At 37.4% G+C, this 25,167-nt stretch overlaps 1 protein-coding gene across 2 annotated transcripts in view; it reads left to right on the top strand.

Moving 5' to 3' along the window:
- The window catches only part of dtx2 (deltex 2, E3 ubiquitin ligase), a 70,436-nt gene extending 50,926 nt beyond the window's left edge, over nucleotides 1-19,510 (top strand). Inside the window, exons 4-9 of one of the 2 annotated variants that reach the window (XM_039756624.1) lie at nucleotides 2,089-2,226; nucleotides 9,662-9,723; nucleotides 10,224-10,382; nucleotides 14,473-14,634; nucleotides 15,069-15,158; nucleotides 18,533-19,510. In XM_039756624.1, coding sequence (XP_039612558.1) covers nucleotides 2,089-2,226; nucleotides 9,662-9,723; nucleotides 10,224-10,382; nucleotides 14,473-14,634; nucleotides 15,069-15,158; nucleotides 18,533-18,760 — 839 coding nt within the window. In that variant the 3' untranslated portion in view covers nucleotides 18,761-19,510. The remainder of the gene's footprint in view (nucleotides 1-2,088; nucleotides 2,227-9,661; nucleotides 9,724-10,223; nucleotides 10,383-14,472; nucleotides 14,635-15,068; nucleotides 15,159-18,532) is intronic. The other variant, XM_039756625.1, reaches the window with a different exon arrangement.
- Nucleotides 19,511-25,167: the final 5,657 nt, after the last annotated feature.

Raw genomic sequence — 25,167 nt, 5'->3', positions numbered from 1 at the left:
ACTGAAATGCATGTTTAATTTCACTCAGTTCTTAGACAGGGTAACAATGGTAAGCTTTGATGACATGCTTCATTTGATGCTTCCATCTCTTAACATCGTTGTGTCACCCACCCTTCATCCATGTTGCCATGCCATTTTCTCCAGTGATGGATGTGATGTATTCGTCCAGTGAGAGGAGCTCCGGTGCCTCCCCATGTCACTGACCCTGATCCGGTGGCTAGTATTGTGTGTCTTTCTGTGCCGACATGTACCAGTTTCTGTGCTGATTTTCATATGTAAAGATGAACTTGTATAGAGGAATTCATAGGCTGTATTTTATATACCATTTATAATTTATATTTTGGGTGTATACACTTTTTCTGCTTTTTTCCATACATGAGGCCCCAGAGCAAGTGACACTTAATATTGAGAGGGCGCAGATACTTGAGTTTCATACTCACTAGCATAGGGGTGTCAAACTGGGATCCTGGAGGCCTGTAGTGGCTGTGGGTTTTTGATTCAGCCATTTTCTTGATTATTTATTAATTTTAATATTTCATATTAATTTATTGATCGATTGATTAAGTAACCAATTACAGCTGCTAATTAAATACATTTTTTACATTAAGTTAGATTTTTAAGACAAGGTTTAATTGTTTCTTTTGTCCTCAACCAGCAGTCAAACAATAATGATATGCAAAGCAAACTAATAGATGACCAGCTAACTCAGGGGTCTTAAACTAAGTTCCTGGAGGGCCACTGTTCACCCAGAACCCACCCAGTACAGTTTCTTTTTTAGAAGCCAATCAAAATACATTATTCAATTTTAATGCTTGTCAGTGCTTTCATTTTTCCAAACCAAGCATTTTCAAATCAGAACGATATGGTTACTAATTAAGAAAGTGACTGGAATGAAAACCTGCAGCCAAGGCCCTCCAGAATCTGAGTTTGACACCTGTGCACTAACCAGAACATCTGAAAAAGTGCAATGTAAATCTTCACGGGGATGAAACTCTTAAATGCCAAGGCAGTAAATCCACAAAATTCTCTCCTTGTAACACATATAATGTTTCTTACATTTCAATAAAATGTAACAAATATAGTTTTGGAATGTTTGGGTCAAGCCTTTCATCATTCTGTGTTGTTCCTTATTATGCCTACAACTTCTTTGACACGCTGTAATTGGTATTATTAGGATTATTACAATTAAGGGTACAAACTCCACAGGAAAAGATGAAGTAATACGAAAATTACCAAAAGCTGATAACTTAAAACTATAGCAAAAATAGAAATATTTGTAAATTTCTTGTGAATATAAATTTCGCACAATTTCTTTTTCTTAAGCACAGAACAAGAGAAGAAACTAAGACCACCCAATTAAATAATAAGAGCAATTAGAGATAAAATGACTCGCTGATTGTGAAACTGCCTGCAACAGAACCCTTTAGACACAGGGGACCCACAGATCTAGCAGTGGAAAGCTAAAATACTGGATGCAATAAGATATAACTATGAAGTGCTAAGAGTTGGAGTAAATCTGCCAAAGAAGAATCAGCAAAAATGATCCCTAAATGTGTAAACTTAGATTCTGCTTGCCTAGAAAAGCGTAATGATGTTATAATGTGAGAAATCTGAATACTGTACTTCAAGCAATCATTCTTATTTTTATTTTTTATGAAAACTTTACCTGAATACTTTAAGACATTCGATGCGCGCCTGCAGAGCTTACAGGGAGTCACAAGATTTTTGCTAAATTATAAACCCATTTAATCAGGTATCTGATTTTATTCTAGTCCTAATTTGTTTTTCAAATGTCAGAAACGCTTATTTTGCCTGCTTTCAAAATCAGTTCTATAAAATTAATAAACTTGGAATTACAGTTTTGAATTTTTTCTTATAGTTTCATAGTCAGGCTTATTTTGCCTACTTTCAAAATTAATTCTATAAAATTAATAAACTTGGAATTAAAATTTTGAATTTTCTTCTTATAGGTTATACTAAAAAATTGAATTCTACTGATCATCTATAACACACGAGTTTTTTCTTTTCCCAATATTCTGTTCCGTTTCCTCTTTTCTGCATGTCTTCTGATGGCGCCGGGCGATCTAGGTATGACGGCCATTTTGATGTCGGCAGCTGGACTCCCTGTGCGCTTCATGCATGCGCCACAGCCTACTACACAAGCCTCTGGCAAGCACGCCAAAAAGCAGCGCTCCGTTAAGAGGGCAAACAAGCAGTCCAGGAAAGGTAGTGATTTCCAAGTTGTTTGTTTTTTTTTTTTTTTTAAACTTTATAGTCCCTCTATTTGTCAGTGATTACAACTCAAACAAGTATGAAATATATGTGTAATATTTGATACATTGTTTAATTTATATTAAAACTACTTTTTAATCGGCTTACTCAAAGTATGTAACTGACCACTGAAATATGCAATTGTTATGTAACATGCAACATCTTGAATGTCACAGAGTTTTGGGTACATGTTCAAGTGAATACCTATGGGGGGAAAAAGTAACTTTTAAACTTTGCAAGCATAAGTGCTTCAGATTCATTCTTAATTTACTGGATTATCTGCCTTTTTAGGGAGAAGGTTAAAAAAATGGTTGAATTTCAGTGCATATGCAAAGGTTATCCTCATCTAATTGTATGGATTTAAATATTGTATTCTCATTTGTTTAGCTTTGTCTCACTTTTAAAAAATAATAATATTGAAAACTATAAAAAGTATTTCTTATTCCTTTTATATTTTAATAATACGTGGGTAGTACACAAATTTAAAATATTTTTTATTTAACATAGGAGATGCTCAACTGTAGTTAGTGCTGCTGCTGCCTCAGATGTCCAGAGTTCTGGGTTCATATCCTTGTGTGTTTTACAGACATTCTATAAATGTTCACGTTGGCTTAATCTGCAGTTCTTAATACCCTTGTGTGAGTTGGTGAGTGGTTTTGTGTGTGTCCTGTGGTAGATGGACTGGCTCTCCTTCAGTAGTGTTTCCCATCTTCATAGACAAAGCTGTTAACAATGGGCGTACTCATTTAGTCTAGATATAACCAAAGCCACTGTCTGAATTGTAGAAACTGGTATTGGACTGTGTCAGAAAGGGTTTTGTATACATTTTCAACTTGCCTAACAATATATATTGCTCTTCCTTCATAACTTTTATAGCTATTACAAAAAGCAGATCTGGTTGATTTTTTTTTTTGACTGATAAATAAATTGATAAATTACCAAGCCACACTGATAATACAGGCATAAATCAAAAAGTAAAGGTAATTTGAAAATTGTGTGATAACTGCAGTGGACTGAAGCTGACGTAATGCAACACATTCGAGATGGCTCATGGGTAGTTCGAACATGCACAGCACAGCGCTCTGCCATTAGTCTAGTTCAAGCCAAGGTCAAATGAACATAGAATCTCCGCAGCAGGATTGCACCATTGTTGAACAATGCACCATAGTGAGATTTTTTTTGAGCAGAGGAAAGTCAAACCTGCTAACATTCACTGAAGGATGTTGGCCCAGTACAGAAGTGAAAACAGCATGACTAAACAAAAAGGTATATGAATGGATAGAAAGGTTTAAACCAGGAAGAAAATGCGTATCCGACAAAGCTCAGGTTGATCGACCAACATCTTGCACACAAGCCCACATCAACATGCCAAATGCTTTCATCAGAGAAGACAGACTTATTATGTAGTCCTCTGTTGCTACATGTTTAGATATCAGGTATCGCTCTGCACCTGCCACATAGTGCATGATGACTTTGGGTACCATAAAGTTTGCACAAGTCTGCCCAAAGGAGTCCTACTATAGCGTATTGTTCAACAATGGTGATATCCTGCAGCAGAGCATTCATGTTCATTTGACCTTGGCTTCAACTATACTACCGGCAGAGCGCTGCACTCTGTGTGTTTGAACTACCCTTAAGCCATCACAAGCACGTTTTATCACATTAGATTCTATATTTTTCATATTGCCTTTACTTTTTGAGTTGTCCTCGTATCTAACAGTGCTCGCAGTCTTGAACATAATTTTCTTGAACACTCCAAACACATTTACACGTATTCTCAGTAAAGAATGCAGGTACTGCTGAAGTCTCAAGCAAACATACTCCATCTGAGTAATAAGTATACAGCCAGCGTCAACTCCTAAATATTTACAATTGGTTTTGTGTTGGTCACAGCAAGTGCACATCCACAACTTGAGGATAAGGAGCATTTTCTCAGAGTACTCCTTGCATACTTTTTGATTTGTTCTACAGTCCATCCATCTCATATCCCAGGCAATATAATTTACTGAATATCAAAGAAGGGAAAGAGATTTTCCTAATTTTTTTTGCCTGAGTTGCAATAATATGCCCTCTTCTGCCTCTTGTGTAAGACTTGTTGATTTTTCTTCTATGCCCTATTTCTGAGAGGTCTCATTAACGTTCCAATAACAAGTATCATTTAGTGGAACAATTAAAATCAGATTCTTACTAACTTATTTTTTTTTAAATATTGTTACTAACTCAAAATTCCTTTTAAGATTTTAGCAAAGATGGATCTCTCATCTCATTCCAGTAAAGGCAAGTGGAAAGGAGTTGTTTATACAAAAATTGGTACCGTTCCACTATTTAAAAAAATAATCACATTTTTCTGTTAAAATAATTGAAACTGACAAAGAAATTGGTATCTACTATTCTGTATTGCATAAAGCAGACACGTTGCTTTTGATTTAGGACCTAACATTATTTATTTGCTTTTCATTTAGGACCTAACATTATTTAAAAAAGAAAAAAACTGGCATGAACAAAGTTACTGGGACCCTTTGAAAGACATACTAGGATTATAGCGATATCTCAAGCCGACTACTTACTTTAAATAGGATCACAGATGTCTTCAGTCTTATAATCAGCCAATCACCTTGTTTGAATGGAGGAAAGTACTCACTCAGCAGTGTTGTGTCACAGTGTGCAGCATCACAGTGAACACTGACAAGAGAGGGAAAAGAAAAATATTGTCTAAGGAGGAAATGAAGAAGGTAATAACTAGGAATGGTCAAGGTGAAAGCAACAAGACCATCTAGAAAGATCTTCATGTTCCTGTGACCATGGTAGCTAACATTAAGAAGTTTAAAGTCTATGGGATAGTAGCCAGCTTCGCTGGACATAGCTGCAATAGGAAAATATTTACCAGATTGAACAGAGGAATAATTTGAATGGTGTAAATAAACCAAATAAAACATTAACACAGATTCAGGCTGAACAAGTTGTACCATCTGTCACTGTCTGACTGAAATTGGGCTCCTTGATAGGAGACCCAGGAAAACGTCAGCTCTGAAAGACCGACACAAAAAAGTCTTACTGGAGTTTGCTAAAGTGCATGTTGACCAGTCACAGTCTCTGGTAGACTCTCCTAGGACATAGGACGTTTCTGCAGATTTGTAGCTGCACATCATGGTATGAATTTCCCATTTTACCACATTCAAAATGTGTTCCATTGGATTCAGATCTGATGACTGGGAAGGCCACTGAAGACCACTAAACTCATTGTTATGTTTGTGAAAACGGTTTGGGAAACTTTTGCTTTGTGACGTGGTGCATTATTGTGCTGGAAGTAGCCATTAGAAGATGGTTAAATTGTAGCCATGAAGGGATACACACGGTCAGCAACAATACTCAAATATTCCTAGGCATTCAAACAGTGATTTATTGGTATTAACCAGCCTAAAATGTGCCAAGAAAACATACCCAAACTATTACACCATCATCACCAGCTTGGTCTGTTGACACAAGGGATGTTGGGTGCATGGATTCATACTGTTGGCACCAAATTCTGACCCTAACATGTGTGTGCCACATTAGGAATTTGAGATTTATGAGACCAGCTGGTTCCCATTGCAGCCACAGCTTACTATTCTTGGCTGGCAGGAGTGGAAACACATTTTGTCTTCTGTTTTTGTCCGCCTCAAGGTTAGACTTGTTGCGCATTCTGAGTTGCTTTATGTTCACCACAGTTGTACAGAATGGCTGTCTCAGTTACTGCTGCCTTTCTGTCAGCTTGAACCAGTCTGGCCTTTCTCCTCTGATCATTTTCTTATCAACAAGTCATTTCCATCTGCAGAACTGTCACTTACAACATGATTTTTGTTTTTTGCACCATTCTGTAGGGACTGTTATGCATGAAAATTCCAGGAGATCAACAGTTACAGAAATACTGAAACCAGCCCATCTGGCGCCAACAATCATGCCACAATTAAAATCATTAAGATCGCCTTTTTTCCCCTATTTTCGAGTTTGATGTAAACATTAACTTGTGCTTCTGACGTGTACCTTCATAATTTCATACACTGTGATGCTGCCACATGATTGGATGTTTTGATAATTGCATGGATAACAGGTGAACAGGTGTTCCTAGAAATTTGCTCAGTTAGTGTATATTTCTGATGAAAATAATTATTTTGCTTCGAGTAGGACATCAGTCTTGGTTTTGGAGAACAGGAGTGGCATCAAGAATTTCTTTTTCAGTTAATGTCTTAATTAGAAGCCAGTTACTGTTGCTAACACAGTATGCTTTTGGTGATGAATGTTTGTTCATTATGTAGTTAAAGGATAGGTTCGGTATGTTTCAAGTTGAAGGTCATTTCTTCACAGTCACTGTATATATACATTTTTCATGTAATATTGTGTTCTTTTTTTGCTATCAGATTTTTATTAAGTAGGCAGAAAATACAAGTAAATGAAACATAGCCAAAAATGTGACCGTAAAGTGAATTGCTTTTTATAAATTGATAAAATTACTTACCTTGTCCATGAATGCATGCACATAGTAGTCTCAACACTTAGTGGGAACTACAGGAATGTCTTCTGGCAGCAGTTTATTAGCTCTGATGCATAAGCTGCTGGTGAGTCTCAGATGTGTACCCCAGCCTTGGGTTGGCTCAGGGTAAAGAGTGGAATACAGTTTGCTTCTGACTCTTAGTGAGTCAGTTGAGGTGCAGCTGGACAGCATGCATGAGTAGACAAAAGGACAAAGTGACTGGTAGCGTGAGTTGTTATTGAACTTCTGGGTGGTATGGTGGAAGTGGATGCTCAAGGAACCAAAATGTTCTCTTTAGAGCCACCTCACCAGCAATCGGCGTAAAGTGAATAATTCCATTGTCAATCTTACTGTATTGCCATTCATTGTGTTTTTATAAAGTGTATTACTTAGGGATATGTAAGTTATGTATTTAATGAATGATTTGTTTAGACTTTGCTTTCATGTTTCGTCTTGCTCTATTAAGTTGATGGGTATGTGTGGTATCATCATTTTTAACTTGCACAAACAACTGTACAATATAATTTTTCCATAGAATTGGGACAATTATGTAATTTCATGGAGGGGTTGTCAATATGAATAGAAATGTGCAGTAGAAGAGTTGGTTAGGAGATCATGAACATGGACTTTAACATCTTATTAAAGAAAGAAACATCCTTTAACAAGACAAGTCAGTAATCAGACAAGAGAAAAGCTGTTCATTGCATCTTTTAATGACTCCTCGGCAAAATGCCTTAGAGGGAGCATTCTTCAAAATCAGTCTGTTACAGCATAGGCAGAATGATCAGAGAAACAAAGAATAGAGTTTCATTTTATAAACTGTCGAATTTACATACAATGCCATGTCAATTTCATTTTATAAACTGTCGAATTTACATACAATGCCATGTCAATCAATGCATCTTACTCTGGTTGGTTCGTTGGTATACACCCAAATATTTATATAGACTAAAAGTCTTATTATATTATTCAGGTGGTTCTTATACCTTTTGAGATGAGACACCACTCTTGAAATTTCTGTGCATACAACAGTTGTCCATTCTAGTTTATAGGACATCTGCTGCTTTCTTAGTCATCTCTTAGTCATCCTTCAGTACATTTTGTATATTACATCAACCTTTCTTCTGGTACATTCTTTATTTACTTGACCACCTCAGTATTTTTCCTAAAGCAAATCTTATATTTCAGTGTACATTTTGTTGTTCACTTGACCTTTGTTTGGTTTCCCACATTTATTATCCCTTTTATGCTATTTCTTTAAGATGAATGCTATGTTCCCCTAAAATTATTCTTCCACACTCTATATGAAGTGTAAGTAATGCCTTACTTTAGTAGCCTCAGCAATAATGAAAGCTGCATCTGTAAAGCTCAGTGTGAAATGAACACTTCAGACCTCATCATTATACCAGCTGTCACCCACTGTGAACATGTCGAGCTTGTTTGTGAGCAATAGGGAGCTACCTGTATGTATATGTATAGTGAGAATGAATTATATTGTGAAAATGTCTGTGTGTGCAGTAACACCACTATGTGCTAAGAAGTAGACTTTATCGGTAATTGACTTTTATGTGAAGAGAAAATGTTCCAAAGAAATACAGAAAACACATTAATTGCATTATATGTGCTAACTATAGATGATGTTTTACATAAGTGAAATACCACTGTGTTATGCAGAATTGTTTCAATTTAAAATGATTTATTATTATGAGACAGTACAATATAAGTACTGAAAACCCCAAATTTTAAAACGGTACAGTGCCAGCATTTTGCGAAGTTCAGTACTGGTTATAAACGTCAGCTTTTCATTCAAAACCCCCTGAAACTCTGATAACCTGTTTAGATGTGCTAGAAACTTTGTGATTCCCATCCTCACTAATGGGTCAGTGCACATTTTTTGCTAATTAGAAGCAGTGCGTAGTGTGGCGTGATCACGAGGCATGCAGTCTTGTGGTGCTTCTGTGAGGCTGGAGTAAGGCCAGGGTGAAAGTTATCTGTTATTTGCTTTGGAACCATTTTGGTACCAGTACTGAGATCCAAAGACTGGCAGCAATACCAAAGTTAAAATTCTAGTACCAATCCAGCACTACAGTATAGTGATTGGGTTGTTGCTTCTCATCGTCTGTTTCTTTGTAGTTTCTGGTTCTTCGTAAAAAGTCAGTCCATAATATCTTTTCTGAGAGCTGGTCAAATGCTTTAGTCTGAGAAAGCAAACAATGAATTAAAATATTTGCTACATCCTTGGAGTGAAGTCTTAATCCGTATGTTTTTGATGCAGCGATACATTTCATATCAAGAAGAAACCTCTTCTAAATGCTTGATTTCTTCATGGTAAATCAGTTTGTCAGCAAAATGTTGACTTTATGAAATAGCAGGCCATATCAGAAGTGTTGAAACTTCATTTTGTTCGGAAACTAATATTACTGTGTGATGGTTCTATGTAGATTACAGCTTTATATCTTCCTGCTAGTTTAAGCTGCTTTTTCTGTTGCCATGCCAGAATTGACATTACTGCAAAAACATTTGCTTTGCTGTTTTTTATGTCCATATTAATTTATATATTTTTTAGTGTCTGTTTGGAGATACAGTATATATTAAATGTTTTCTGAAATCCTGTTATGTTATATGCCAAGGATTAGTTTATGTAGGGCTTTTCCTAATGGGGCGATAGACTCCATACCTTACACAATAATTATTTAACTCTTGAAGATTATCTGCAGACTGGATTGCTGTTTTACCCTTTTTACTTTATTTTAATGTACAGGCAAATATTGTAGCTTGTGTTATTGCATTGTGACCTGTATTAACAAATGGAGCTCAACACATGTGTACCTGTTTGCTCCAAATTTATGTAATATTTGAAATATCTTTTTTGTTTTTCAGTCCCAAATCCTGAAGAGGTGATCATTAAATACATGGAAACAGTAGATACTCCTCCTGATGAGGTAACAGCATTGTATATGTTAATTATGTAACACCCTCTATATTCAGTTGTGTAAGTAAAGTTGGTCATTTAAACAGAGAGGTTGCTAATATAACTTTACACTGATAGCCTGAGCATCAATTCTGTGAGTAAATCTTTATTTGTATTATATTTATAGACTTGTAGACATATGTGTAGTTATTCCAGACCATAAATCACATAATTGATACTGAATGTGCTTATATTTTTTGTTTGTGAAGTATTTTAAAATATCTTTAATGTGTTTTAATAAAAAGTATTAGCCCCCATATATAAATAAGCTTTGCATTACAAATTAGTCAGTCCATTCCTATTATGCACATTACTTGTTTGGACTGCAAAGAAAGCATACGTGGAGGAGACTTAGGTTAGTAATTGAAAACTACTGAGCTGTTTAATTTCCTGGTGATATAAGCATGCAACTTTTTGTTGGTGCTTCTGCTTTTTAATTGTATACCTCTACATTGTGATTTTTCTTTTCAGAATTGCATTATCTGCATGGAGAGACTGCCTTGTCCATCAGGATACGATGAAATCCCTGAGTGCAAGTCCATAGACACTAAAATGGTTGGCAGATTTAAGAAATGTGGTCACACGTTACACCTGTTATGCATGCTTGCAATGTACAACAATGGAAACAAGGTATTACTTACTTTTTTTATTTCCTCTGTAATTTACAGTAATAGCAGTCTTCCAGTTTTTGTATATAAAATGAATTTAGTCCACTGATTTGTATTCAGTATAATGTATGATTTTAGTTTTTCCACTGATTGGAATAGATAAGTTTTTACACCTTTATAGTAAAACACATATCTCCTAAACCCCTAACTCCCAGTGAACATTAACGCACTTATTATGGCATTCACAATGATTTTCTGTGCCTGTCAAATAAAACATTTGTTTTGGTTATGCAGCCATAGCTGCCATGGAGTTAGTTGCTCAGATTGGGAATCAAATGGTAGTCATTCAGGGCCAAGTTGTGGGAATTGGATGGCATTGCATGCCTTGTAATCCATCGATTCCTTTCTCTGCACTTTTTCCAGCTGTCTGCTACAAATGCCAAAGCAAATAAGAGTCATATTGACTGGCTATGTGTGCTTTTTAAGATGATAATAATACATTTTATTTATATAGCACCAACCTATATGAACCATTCTGTACACCGCATAAAAACTGCACTTGGCCTTGCTGGCACTGGCATCCACTTCAAATTTCATTGGTTTGAAAAAACCTCAGTGCTTCCATTTAAATATTCTTTAGGCTTTTTGCCATAGTGATATATCCAAGTTTAATCCCACTTAGAAACTTTTTATAATTTCTCTCACTGTAAATAAGCTTGAGATTTTCCTTGAAGCATTGCATGTGGTGTGTGGCAGACAGCCAGGACCCTTACTTGGCTGGGGTATCTTCATAAAGGAAAGGACAAGGGATAAGAACACATACAGGGCATTATCTCCCCTGATGGCAACCCCCTTGGGTTGCAGCGGTGCCTTGGATTCCCACAGGGCTTCATGGGAGTTGGAGTTCAGTACAGCACTTTTGGGTTCCGTGGGTGACGCAGCAATTGCAGAGCCCGACTTTCTCGGGCTTCTGCATCACCGAAATGTATTTCTGGACCACACTAACCGGACACCAGAAGTACTTCTGCGTGCAAGATAAGAGTCAGGAGATGGAGGACAAAGCTTGCTGGAGAAGGAGTAGTGGCAGAAGGTGCAACAAAGGGAAGAGGAAGTGCTTGTGCTTATTATGCTTTGTACCATACTGTGCAGGTGGGAAACAATTTGGGAAGTGTTTCCCATAGCACAATAAAAAGCCTATATGTGAAAAAAATTGTGTCTTGTCTGCATCGGGCATTGGGAGGTGAGCGCCCCCTGCAACCCACAGGTAACACTTATTTTAATAATCAACATTGTGGCATCCAAGGTGCACATATCCTGCTTATGTTTAATTGTTCATGAATTTTGTTGATTTAAAACTAGCCCTTAAAGTCCGTGCTGTCTCACATGTCATCACTCTTCGAGTCCCTATTACATTTAGCACCAATGTGGCTACATTATCTTCACTTTGAGGGGATATCTTGTCTAAGTGTGGACACAAATGAGAAGTACTAATGTTAGATTTCTGCACATATTGATTATAGTTGGTAGATATAAAGGGACATCTAAGAACACTGCCTGGTAAGGCCACCAAATTCTCAAACCAGTACTATTTAATGCAGCACCTAAGTTTTAAAGCATGATAATGGCAACATTTCTTTGATCAGAGGAGACTCTAATATCAGTTATAACATGTATTAAACTGGTTTCTCTGTTGTGACAGGGATGAAAGTCTGATTTATTTTTTTTATTGTGCTTTAATTAAGAAAAATTTGTAGCTGTATGGTGTGAAAGTTAAGGTTCAGCTGGAATACATTGCTTACTGCCTTTAGGCAAGGTGCAACGATTATTTGCTGGGGAAAAATTTAGTTTCCAGATGACGCCGATGACACCAGTCACTGTGATCAACGTATGATGCCATTTTGTTAATGTAGCACTTTTTATGTCATAGAGACTGGAAAAGGTGGGTAAACAGGTGGGGAGGGCAGCAGGGTTATTAGTTATGGGCTAGGATCTTTGGGGTTGAGGAGGAAAACGTCAAACATATGAGTCGCTCAACATAGACCCCCTGTAAGGTCTGTAGTGATTAAACACCCTTGAGAGTGGTTATCAGTCTCACTAAAATCTGAAAAGGAAAAGATAAATTGGAAATTGGTCTATAATTCCTGTGTAGCATCATAATATGAAAATCAACTACAGTACACCAACAGCACTAACAATATAGGGGCTTGCATCACAAGGCTTTACCTAAAACCAGTGCACTGATGGTTATACACATACATCAATATTTTCACTCTTACTGTGGAAACCCCAGATGTACTTGTTGTGACTATTCCATTTTAACAATTAAAAAATATTTAACTTGAATGACTTAACTTCTTATTTGATGTAATGAACTGGGTGGTTTTTGCTCATAGGAATATCATTTCAGCTTCAGTCAAATTAGAATATGTTTTTGAACCAAGTGCAGTACTTAATATACTTTCAGAACATCATAAATCACAGTATGATCATAACGTCATCCAGGTATCATAGTGTAGTTGTCTGCACACACCATAAAAAGCCCCGCTGTGGTTTTACCTTAAGTGAACATGGCCATGTGAAGCTAGTGGGTCACCTTGGATATTTTTTTTTATTTTTTTAAGGCTGTTACCTGTGTACGGAGAGGAGAGAAGACATACATTGTAACATTGTATTTCAATTGTGAAGTTGTGTAGTCGTACAGATTTCCAACTTAACATGTGAGAGATTTGTGGAACAGTATGCCATTCTAAGTGCTCCTACGAAAATCAGAATTCAGCAATTGTTCAAAAAGTGGAGTACTTACGGTTCTGTGAGAAATGCACCAATGCCAAGAAACCAGTTCATCTGTACGCCGCAGGTTGTCTCCAACATTCTGGATGACATGGAAGTCCTTGCATAGACATTAATTGAGGTCACGTCGGCATGCAAGTCATTATTTGCAGGCTATCAGCCACTCTCAGTTGTAAGAAGCAGATCTGATATATGTGATACAGTATCTGTCAAATAATAGAAAGAGTCCACAACACGTGTTTCGCCCTTATTGGGCTCGTCAGGTATACACATTTTTGCATCCCCTTACGAGGCTATTGATTGATTATATCGTTGATTATACCTGACTGATTTACACACCTCACTCCCCTCTTATTAATGCAGGGCGGAGTATTGGCATTTATTAGCCACATTGAAACAAACACAGGTGCCACTAATGACAATAGCGAAGCTTCTGTTCAGTTTTAGTGTGGCATAACTGGAGCCTTAATTCATGTCATTACTTACACCCGTGGTTGCAATACTATTTCATATTAATATGGCTGCTAAGAAAAAGGCCCATTAGGATATGAAACCATATGATGCCATCTATGAATAATGATAGCTCAGTCACAACTCAAAAACCAAAGACCAAATTTTCTGGAGATGTTCATGACATTATAAGCTAGCTTTAGTAAAAAAAAAATTGACCAATTTGAAAGTACTGTTTTTTTTTTTTTTTGCTATTCAATTTTTCATTGAAAAACATGGTCATTTTTAATTTTGAGGATAGCATTGTATTTACTCGAAATATAGCTTCAAAAGTGCTTTAAAGCAATTTCAAAACTATTTCTGTGCAACATACATTCAGGGGGATATAGCCAGTCAGTCATAATTCTCCTAACTTTGTTAGCTTAAGTCTCCCTTGATACTGATGCAAGACACATGCAGTTTTAGTTCAATGAGTTATTCATATGACCAAATCAGCATGCCAAGTTTTGTTAAAATCTGTGATAATGAGGTCCAAAAGTGTGATGATTTGACACGAAAATACTCATAGGAAGTAAGAGTTCAGAAAATGGATGGATGGTTAATAACAGAGTAAATTATAGAGTACTTTATTTAGAAATGTGTATGATAGTAGGTGTTGAATAGGTGTTGATATATTTTAAAAGTATGGCCCAAATGTTTTACTATATGCACGGTATATTTATGCTACTATATGCTACCATGTACCATTTATTTTGTCTAAGGAAATTATTCAGGTATTAACATGTTGTGTGCCTCCCCAGTCCATGTTTGCAACTTTCTAGTTTTTTTTTTTCTTTTAAAATAAATGCGGTCTTTCTTCTGATTTGTCTCAGGATGGCAGTCTACAATGTCCTTCCTGCAAGGCAATCTATGGTGAAAAAACAGGAATACAGCCAAAAGGAAATATGGATATTTATTTCATTCCGCAGCCTCTTCCAGGTCACCCAGATTCTGGCACAATCCATATTGTTTATGACATTCTAAGTGGAATTCAGGTGCATTTTTGTATTTTTTTTTTCTTCTGTAGATGTATCACAATTAAGCATGTTTTCAGTATGGTTCATGTGAAAGGCTAAGAATATATGCAACCCTTATGCAAAGTCTGAGGACTACTGACATCTTTCTTGTGAGATTTTTGCTTTCACAATCAATCAAAACTTAGTGTACTGCTTTGTTTATAGCCTATGGTAGAGAATTTGCACACCTTTGTTTTAGTTTTGTTGCGGTACATCAGTAAACAGCTGTATAGCTACCTTTGTTAATATGGGAGGAGGTCATTTCAAATTTTCATTTGAAAAGCCTCTAAAAGCACTTCATCATGGCAGTACTTTATGAAATTTTGTTTTCATCCCTGCTTACCACTAATAATGAGAACAAAAATGGATAAAGTATTTTTTAAATGTTACCTGGTTATTCTTTTTGGTTTCAGGGACCAGAACATCCCAAACCTGGCCAGCCATACAGTTCTCGGGGTTTTCCTCGCCACTGCTACCTTCCAGACAGCGACAAAGGAAGAAAGGTATGACCAAGCTTTTCTATCTATAGTTCTGTTCTTGGTCTTGATATTGTATTTGATCTTTAACAAATACATTTTGACATAGTTTTTTCTTTCCACTAGAAGATTTCAGTTGGGTTTTCATTATGCCTTTGCAACAATTAGCTGAATGAGATAGAGTTGACTTTGACTAGAAATGTGTGCTTTATCAGAATGAGAACGAGAGATTGCAGGTTGCTCTTCATCCTGTTTACTTTTTGCTCTGATGCACAATCTTTTGTTCAAGACAGAACTTCCCTCTGAGAACATCGTATATGCAGTCTAGGAAAATGACCCAGCCTCATCACACCTGTCCTGTTACACTGCATTCATTCAGGCTGTTCACAACAGTCCTTACCATGAAGGCCTAACCTGTAGACTTTAGAACTTTAGAAAAATCACTGAAAGTTCTTTAAAAGTCTAATTAAACCAGTTTTGTACTCCATGGTTTACTGCTTGACTACGTTTAAAATTCATTTATGTAACCTAGAGTACTGGCTCCCTATTGACCATACTTGTGAGTGACCAAGAAAAAGTGTTGTCATTTTATTTATTATAATTGTCTTGTGTATAATCATGTGGAATTTATCGATTCTATTTTATGTAAAATCAAATTTATCTGATGATCTATATAGTTGTTATTTACATTCATATATTCACCACCATGATGTTCAGCCCTTTGTCTTTCATGCTCATTAGAGCTATAAGGACCTTATTCCTTATTTGTGTCCTGTAGGCCAGAGTTCTTGATGTGTGGGGCTGGCACAGCCCGTTAAACTGCCCCAGTAACCTTCCAGGGGAGCTCCAAGATGCCTGGAAATAATTATAAAATAGTTACAAAATATTTAAATCACTAAACATCAAAGTACAGCAGGGCATCTAAAGGCTCACAGGCTGGATTTGGCCCTGACATATTTTTAAAGCGGCCTGCTTCATCAGTATTCAAAACATGGTGCATATGACCAGTAATGATTGTTAGTTTTAGACTGCCATAGTTGGCAGGATTCCTGGCCTGTTGCAAGTTAGGGACCTGTATTTATATTTTGTATAAATGACCAGCCTGGCTACAGACAGACACACAGACCAACAATGTCCCAGAACTCACATGTTTATTATTTTCTTCTGCACCTGCACACACAATACAGTGCACAAACCCCAATAAACTCAGCTCAGTCCTTTCTTTCTTTTCCTTCTGACACCTCCACTCCTCCAGTTGCAAGCTCCATCCTCTGCCTCCCGGCTCCGGCTCCCTGAGTGGAGTAAGGCGGCCTCTTTTATACTGCACCCGGAAGTGCTCCAGGTGCTCTTCGGTCAAGCTGGGTGTGATGGAAGCGCTGTAGACCACGGCTCCAGAACTGACCAGGCGCCCCTTGGTGGTGGCCACATGCCTCCACAGGGTTGAGCTTCAAAACTCAAGTCCGGTGGCCCCAATGTAAACTGGGGGCTGCCCTCTCATGTCCCAGGGGAGGTATTGTTGGTGACTTGTCCACTCCCAAAGTCCTCTTCTGAAAAGTGCGTTCCGACCGAGAAAGATCTCCGGCCGTCTATCACACGGGACAGAGATCTGTCGGACTCTCCACATACACAGAGCACTTTGAGTTTAGTGGTAACCTGCCTTTAGCTGTATACCTCTAGCTATAATGGGAACAGGCTGCTAATAATGCAAAAAGAAGGTGACATGCCTTACCGTCATAAAGAAGCTGAATGTTTTAGCATAATGGCAAAGTTTTGACAGTGTCATAAAGGAAATGATAGGTTAACTTCACGCATACCGCTGCTGACACAGATGTCAGGGGTGACCATCCATTTGTGGCTTACCTGACTTCTGACACTTCCCTACATGTTGCTTTTTGTCTTTTCTGCTGCCTTAGTTGTTGTATGTGAAGTGAAAATGTATTTCCATTTCTGCTTGTGTTAAATGTGGCTATTGCTGACTGAAATGCATGAGGGCTGAATCAGGAGGATAATGAAGAAACATCTGTAATTGCAGTCATTTACGAAAAAGTGTCAGTAGGTACTTGTTCTGCATTTTAAAAACTACTTTAGATTTTTTTTTTTCCTGAAATGCTTAGGCCAAGTGAGTAGTAAGTAGCTTTTGTTGTAATCAACAATGTCCCCAGTGGCACATGGCATATTTCGGTAATTACTGCTTGTTAATTATCTTTAAAAAGGCAATGCATTTTATGGTATGATTAAGTAGTCTACTACTATAGAAATAGTAAAAATAACTCTTATTTAATACAAATATACAGACTTTTTTTTTTTTTTTTTTTAAGTGTTCAATTAATTTTCTGTCATACTATAAAAAACCACAGTCAGTGTAACAGCACTTGCAGCAGATACACTTTTGTTAGTAAGTGTAAATACAGAAACAAGCACTTTTGTCAAGGCTGCCTGTGTATGGGGGCCCTCACATAATCTCATGTAACAATGGCGAATCTAGAAAGAATAAAGGTTAAGAACCACTGCTATAGGCTGTTCTGTGGAAGCAGTTGCATTAATGATCTTATTAACAGTTTCTTGATCAGCCATAAATCAAGGATTGGTAATTATTGATGTCTCATCATGTCTAAGAGTGTTTCAATGATGTTTGGGGCCATCTTTATTGTTCTTTCTCTGCGCATTTGTCATGGTGCTTGCTTGTCTGCACACCTTCATCAACCCACTGACATATTTTAGATATAAAGGAAGAGCTACATATATTTTTAAACACAGTTTACTTCCAGATACATTAGTGTTTTGCTAATTTATTTACTTGAAGATCTTTCTCTGAGGTTACATTGCTAGCTCAGTGAGTTTCTCTAAAAGGCACTGCATAGGAATTTCCAAAACCTGTAAAAGCTACTGCAATTAAAATTCCCCTGTTCTTTTCACAGCATGCATGTGACTGTGCACAGATCTCATGCATACTTTCTGAAATAAAAATATTAACCAGTCAGAACAACTTCAATTCTTAGACCTTTTTGCTGTTTTAATTGGATAATTTTTCAAGAGTATTTCCTTGTTTTTCATTAAAGCTTTGAATTAGCTTATGAAGCTACAAAGCTTATTCATTTTTTAATCGGGTGTTTGTATTATTATTATTTTTATGTTTTTGCAATGCATAAAGCAGTTTATGTTGAAAACACGACACAACTTCCTTCGGTTCTAGCAATGTAAATGGTTCACTAATGCCAAGTCAGAATAAAACAGTAGCTTGAAGTGTTTTTCACTGTAGAGCAATAGATAAACAGTATACTGCTAGATGAAGTCAAAGGTAGCACCATTTTTTCCTTTTACATTATTTCAGTTACTGCTACATGAAACCTCTTTTGAGATCAACAACTGACTCTAGTTCTGTTATTTCTCTCGTTTCTCAGGTTTTGGAGCTTTTAAAGGTTGCATGGCACCGGCGGTTGATTTTCACAATTGGAACCTCAAGCACGACAGGAGAGGCAGACACGGTGGTGTGGAATGAAATTCACCATAAGACAGAAATGATGTCCAACACTTCAGGCCATGGGTATCCTGATCCGAATTACTTGGACAATGTCCTGTTGGAGCTAGCGGCTCAGGGAGTGGATGAAAGCTGCTTGACTCGGCAATAAAACTGACAGAATGAGTGACTAGACAGCTGACTAAAGGCCCTGTTGTGCAGCTATCCTTGCTACATTTCAGATTTGTGATGATAATGCATTTAATTTGCATGTTTGCTCTTGTTCTGCAAAGTTTACCTTATTCAGAGATTCTCTTTATTGAGTGATTATAATGATGGTTCTTAATATATCTTACTGGTATGATAGTTGATCTATCAAAAAACTTTTTTTTAATTGTTTTTAGAATGAAATCAATAGAAATGATTTGCCAAATGTTTTTATTTTGTACACGTGTATGTTATGTTATGTCTAAAACTATACCACAAGGAAGGCTAGAGTTGCTGTAGAGAAGCTGGTTGCGCCCTCCTGCCTTAATCTGTTGGGTGTCATTCTGTGTCATTCCCTTCAGGAGAATGCAGACCTCGCTTATCAGCTCATAGATGACCTCTGCGGAGGAACAAGTTGGGCAAGCTTTTTGTTTTTCTCTTCCTAAATTTTCCTTTACAGGTGTTGGTGTTTTTGTTGTAAACATTTTATGTTTATTTAAGTTACTAACTGCAAAAAGCATGACATTTCTTTTTTATTTTATTCCCTTGTGTACTTGCTCTCTTCTTTTGTTATTTTAAGTGAGTTGCTGCATTTCATGCCAGTTGATTTTCCAGATGGCAAAGTATTAGGTGTTCCCCATGTTTTATAATTTGCTAAATTTAAAATGTTACTGTCATCTCCAAACAGAAAAAATAAAACCAACAGTATACAAAATCACAACTCAATTTGCTGGGAAGAAGGCAGCTCTACATGGCTTTGCCTTCTTGTATTAAAGATCAGGGTAAATGATCAAATTATGCTAGAAATTGTGTTCTGTATCTTTAGTTTCTGCAGTAAATGGTGACATCCATATTTCTGATCATTTCTTTCGAAGTTGGATTTACTGCACATACTCTAGGACCGCAGCATCACGTGAAGACCCTTGTTAATGGCATTTTTATTTGCCAACTTTCCATTCTGGTCCATCATGGGCCCTAATGCTGCCCGACCTTTTCCATGGCTTAGTGTTTATTTGCAAATAATATTGTTGTTGAAAGGAATACTCTGATTTTAATTAATGTTCTCAGTTTTTCTGGTGTAATTAATGTTTGTCTTCTTTGAGTTCAGATGAAAAAAATGATCAAATCAGCTTTGAAACATTTGTGGTTATAAGTGGCTATTTCGTTTGTTGTGCAATGTTTACAAAAGTAATGGTCTCCAATATTGACCGAGACCCCCAGCCTTTATATGTACAGATGACGTATTTAATATCAAGTCCATTTCCCCCCGTGTGCTCATGGGTGCCAGGCTCTGCAGAGAAGCACTGCTGAGAATACTGCTGTCTATCAAGCAGTTTAGCATTTTTTACTTTCGGCCCATGTAGTTTATCATGATTTGCTCCATTTGTCACTTAAAAATAGAGGGTTTTTTACATTTATGATTTTATTAATTAATGGTTTTGTTTTAGATTGTTTGCAAATTAGATTTGTCAAAACTTTTTAAAAAAATAAAAAATGGAATATTTATTGAGATTTATTCCTGCACTCCTAAGAAACAAGGAGATGCTTGTAGGAGTAAATAACTAAGCCACTTTTACATACACACGGTGGTTAGGAGCCCTGGGTTCACTTCCTGAGTCCTCCCTGTGTGGAGTTTGCATGTTCTCCTCATGTCTACTCCGGTTTCCTCCCACAGTCCAAAGACATGCAGGTTAGTTGCATTGGCGATCCGAAATTGTCCCTAGTGTGTGCTTGGTGTGTGTGTGTGTGTGTGCGCCCTGTGGTGGGCTGGTGCCCTGCCCAGGGATTTGTTCCTGCCTTATGCCCTGTGTTGGCTGGGATTGGCTCCAGCAGACCCCCGTGATCCTGTGTTAGGATATAGCGGGTTGGACAATGACTGACTTTTATATACATGTCTGGTGAAGAGTAAACCATTGAGGGTTCATGTTTCTGCAACATTAGCACCCAACTTTACACAAAAGAGTGCTCTTATGGCAGCAGTAGACCAGGCCCAGAGGTGTGAATGCCGGCAAATCCCACCTATTAAGGCTGCTGACCACTCTGATGTCCACACCCGGGCCACTACTCTCCACCTCCTTCATTGATAGCTGCATGTGTTGCTGTTTTGTGTCACTTGCTTGTAGGCCTTTGTGTCCACTTAATGTCTTTTATCAGAACATTTCTTGTAATGCGATGAATATTCCTGAGCGTCATCAGGATTCTGTGAATTTCACAAGACACATATACTGTACATGCCATCCTCCAGTAAGTATTGTTAATGACATCCAAAGTGTTCTGTGTATTTTTCCAGTTAATGTAAATAATTTGTCAAATGTATATTTCTAAAATATAAAAACTGGAAAAAGACTGCTTTCCCAAATACTCAAGTCACACACAACAGTTCAGCATGCTGCTCAGCAGTGATTTTTCTCTCTCAGCAGATTTCCTGCAGATCCATCAAGTTTGTTTGTTCAAAATATGCCACAGATTTTCAAAGGGTTTGAGATCAGGACTTTGACTAGGCCACTATAGGACACTATTTTATTTTTCTTGTTTTTTGTTTTTGAGCCGATCCACATTGCCCTGACCTTGTGCTTGGGTTCATTAGCTTTGCTGAAACATGAATCTTCTCCCAAGCCACAGTTTCTCAGCTGACTGGAACAAGTTCTCTTTTAGTATTTCCCTGTATTTTGTTTGAGGCATGGACAGTGTGGGGTGTGCACTACAAATAGTGCTTAAAGCTTTTGAGTCAAAATGCTTGGTTTCCATCTGATCACAAAACCTTTTCCCACCTCCTAGCTGGCTCCCTCTCATACTGTACATTGTGGCAAACTCCAGATGGGCATTTTAATGGTTATTCCTGAGTAACTGCTTCTTTCATGCCACCCTTCCAACTAGGCCACTGGTATCTCCTCCATGCTCTTGAGACTCTCCTGGGAGACGCAGCAAACCTTCTTGTGATGGCACTTACGGATGTGTCATCCTGGAGGAACTCTACCTGTGTAGCCAAGAAATTTGCTGCAGGTACCGCTGAATGCTACCAGTAGTGACAAGGATACTAGCAAAACTAGAGAAGAATCAGTCAGGAAGGGTAGGGAGAGTTATTGTCTGTGGCCACCATTCCTGTTTTGGGGGTTGTCTTGCTGATGCCTCTCCAGTGCACTTGTCACTTTCATTTGCACCAAAGCAGGAGAAGCTGATTCACAATCACTTGTGTCCTAACTGGATAGATTGACATCCCTGAAGCTTAGCTGACTTGGAGTTAGATTGTGATGATTAAGTGGTCCCCTCATTTTTTGGAGCTGTGTGGGTATATAAAATTAACCCTTTTTCTGACTTGTGTATCACTTTTTCACTTATATAGGTGGTCTGTTCGTTAGTCTCCATTTTCTCAGAGGCTCCACTGCCTGGCTAATGTCCCCAACACAGAGTGAGTTTTATATGAGGATGATGTGACTTTTACTCCAACTGCTCAATGGTAGAACTAAATTATTCAGTTTGGTGGTCCAAATAAGAGGCAGACGTGTCTTGTTAGGGAAGACTTTACCACTTTAATCAATTTTTACTTCATTTTTTTTTGACACTTGCTGATAACGTCGCAGACATTACACAATTGACAGCAGAGAGGCAGTGACCGTGTGTTTAGTAGACATCAGTAATGGTAAAAATAACAAAAAGCGTAATACAATGTCAAATGGGAATAGTGTATTTTTTTTTTTTTCTTCTTTGTTTCTTAGAGAAGAATATTCTAATGACATGTGGAGAGGACTCTGGGTCAGCAGGTAATAGGACAGGCTACGTGAAGAACAGTAAGAGGAATTCATCTGATAAATGAGGGGCCAATTAGCACAGCAAAGTCCACTTTGGGTTTCTGACGGCCCTCAGCTGCAGGTCCCAGTGTCTCGGCCTTTGCCTTTGTTGTTTTATTTCTTGCTGACAAAGACTTGCATTGTCAGTCTAAAACAGGTTATGCACATACCACAGAAGGGGCTTGGTGTCAGGAATCTGGTTGTGTAACCGAGAGTTTCAGCGAAGACACACAAAGTAGCAGGTTAAGTCGCATTCCAGACTTTTTTCGCAATCCATGACTGAATTTTCCAAATACTTTTAACTCTTAAAAGAGAATTCATTTTTGATAACAAGAAATGATAAGCTAGTGCAACAGTTCTAAGTGACCTTTCCAGTGGTCAGGCTACAATTCTTTCTCTTGGTGGTAAAGGGCGTTGGGTTTCCCATTAATGCCTGTCCACCATGTTCTTACTAGGACATTTATGTGTCTTAGCACCCAACGGTGAATAAACTGGCAGTGTTTATTCTAAATAGCAGCTTTTTATTTGACCTTACTTGGAAATTCAGTTTACTATTAGCTTTCCTTCATCGTGTATTTTTAGTTTTGATTTAGTTTTTATTTCACTAAGACAATTCTATTTTATTTTTATATCTGTTTTAGTTTTAGTAATTATGGCAAGGATCTCTTACGAAGTTTACTTTTGTGTCATAATCAGAGAGAACTGTGCACTTAACAGATTTGGATATGAGTTTAACGTTAGTGGAAGCTTAACTGCACTACATGGTTTACTATCTGGTTTTGTATTTGTCCGATTAAAAACAGACAAGCATAATAAAAACCGGATACTGAATATGAACAATTTTACACAATTTTATCATTTTTAAATTATTTTCTATGTCATTTGTGCTGAGCAAATCTGCGGTGACAGTTGACACTTTTCATCTTTTCCTTTTATTGCCCAGATTGCTCCAATTTGTAATGAAATTTGGGTGAATTATAAGGATTGAGGGTTTTTTTACTCAAAATGTCTAAAGCACACAACATATCCTGCTCAACACAATGTGCTTATAATGAAGGCCTTCAATATTGCATTTAAAAACATCAACTACTGGGCTTTATTTTCTGTCAGTCATATTGATCTCTGATTCCGTCTCAAGCACATACACTTTATAGACAGAATTTTGCCACCTGCAGGCATGAAAAGATATAAAAAAAAAAAAACAGAAAACAATCTACTGTGTCCAGACAGGTGTGACCATGAAAATCAGAGGGGTTTAGGAAAAACGGGGGTCTTAGACCTGAATCAGTGTGCAGACCCCACCTAGCTGTGTTGAGGGAAACAAAGAAAAACAAACATGTAGTTTGACGATTAGAGGCAGTGAGACTTGAGTAGCCTAAGAATGGTAAACCTTTAATGAGCAGAGTAAGAGAAGGTAATATGTGTATGGATGTACAGGCACAAAATAACAGACAGCGTCTGAGATAACAATATATACATTATCTAAACCTGCTTATCCAGAGCAGGATCACAGGAAACCTGGAGCCTACCACAGCAGGTTTGGATGCACGGCAGGAAAAATCCCTGGTATGCAATATGATATGGCTGATGTTAAGAACAAAAAGAATATGATATTTCAACTATTTGTTTTCAAAGGGAGAGAGAAACATTGAACAAATGGGGACAAATATTTTAAAACAATTCTGCTGCTGGATTATTTTCACAATATCAAGTATTTTGAGCTGTGATTACGAAACTAAAAAGATAAATTAATAAATATAGAATAAATACAAAAATTAGTATGTTTAGCTTTTCATTACTTGGCAGACTCTCTTCGCCTCCCTAACTGTAGTTCAGTAGAGACATTGTCAATTCAGGAATTTTACTTCGTATACGAGAAAGTAAAAACAATTTCTCCTGTGAGAAGTGGCAGGTGAATTGCTGTCAATGAAAAGCAGACACCTGAGAAATAAACTGTAATGTTACTCGTGATTTTTCTGTTCATACGGTAAATGTTATGTTGACCAGCACATTCCGATTTCAGGCATTTGAATTACATCTTGATATACAGCACGTGCCAAGAAAGGCGGTACGTAAATCACTTTCTGTTCCACACGCTTTACACACGCATTCAGCTCGCTCTGTCACCACAAATGCTGTGTGAACACCTGGCATCCTTCACCAGCTGCTGTTCACGGGATGAATACGTGCGGGCGGCTCATGGTGGACGACTTTCAGTTTTAGACTTGAAGGTTATAAGGGTTAAAGACTAACAGCAAGAATATTCATTCAAAAATGAAAACTTGTAAATTATTTTATTTGTTTTTCATTTCGGTTTTGTTAATTGTTTTCTTTCAGTTTATGAAAATGTTTTTTTAATAATAGTTTCAGTTTTGATTTTTGTTTTCGTTAACTATAACAACCTCAATGCCCACATTCACAGCTTGGCCAATTTAGAAAAGCTAATCAGACGAACCTGCACACCGGTAGGGATGAAGGAGAAGAACCTCAACAGAAGAGGAGGCAATGTGCACATGCCGAACTGGAAATGGGGGCACTGGATCTGAGCGGTGGCTGCGGTGCGGTTATACAGTATATGCAAGCT

The sequence above is a fragment of the Polypterus senegalus genome, chromosome 6, assembly GCF_016835505.1.
Source record: "Polypterus senegalus isolate Bchr_013 chromosome 6, ASM1683550v1, whole genome shotgun sequence".
NCBI lineage: Eukaryota > Metazoa > Chordata > Cladistia > Polypteriformes > Polypteridae > Polypterus > Polypterus senegalus.
The sequence above is the reverse complement of the archived record's forward strand: the minus strand, read 5'-3'. Positions and strand labels throughout refer to the sequence as shown.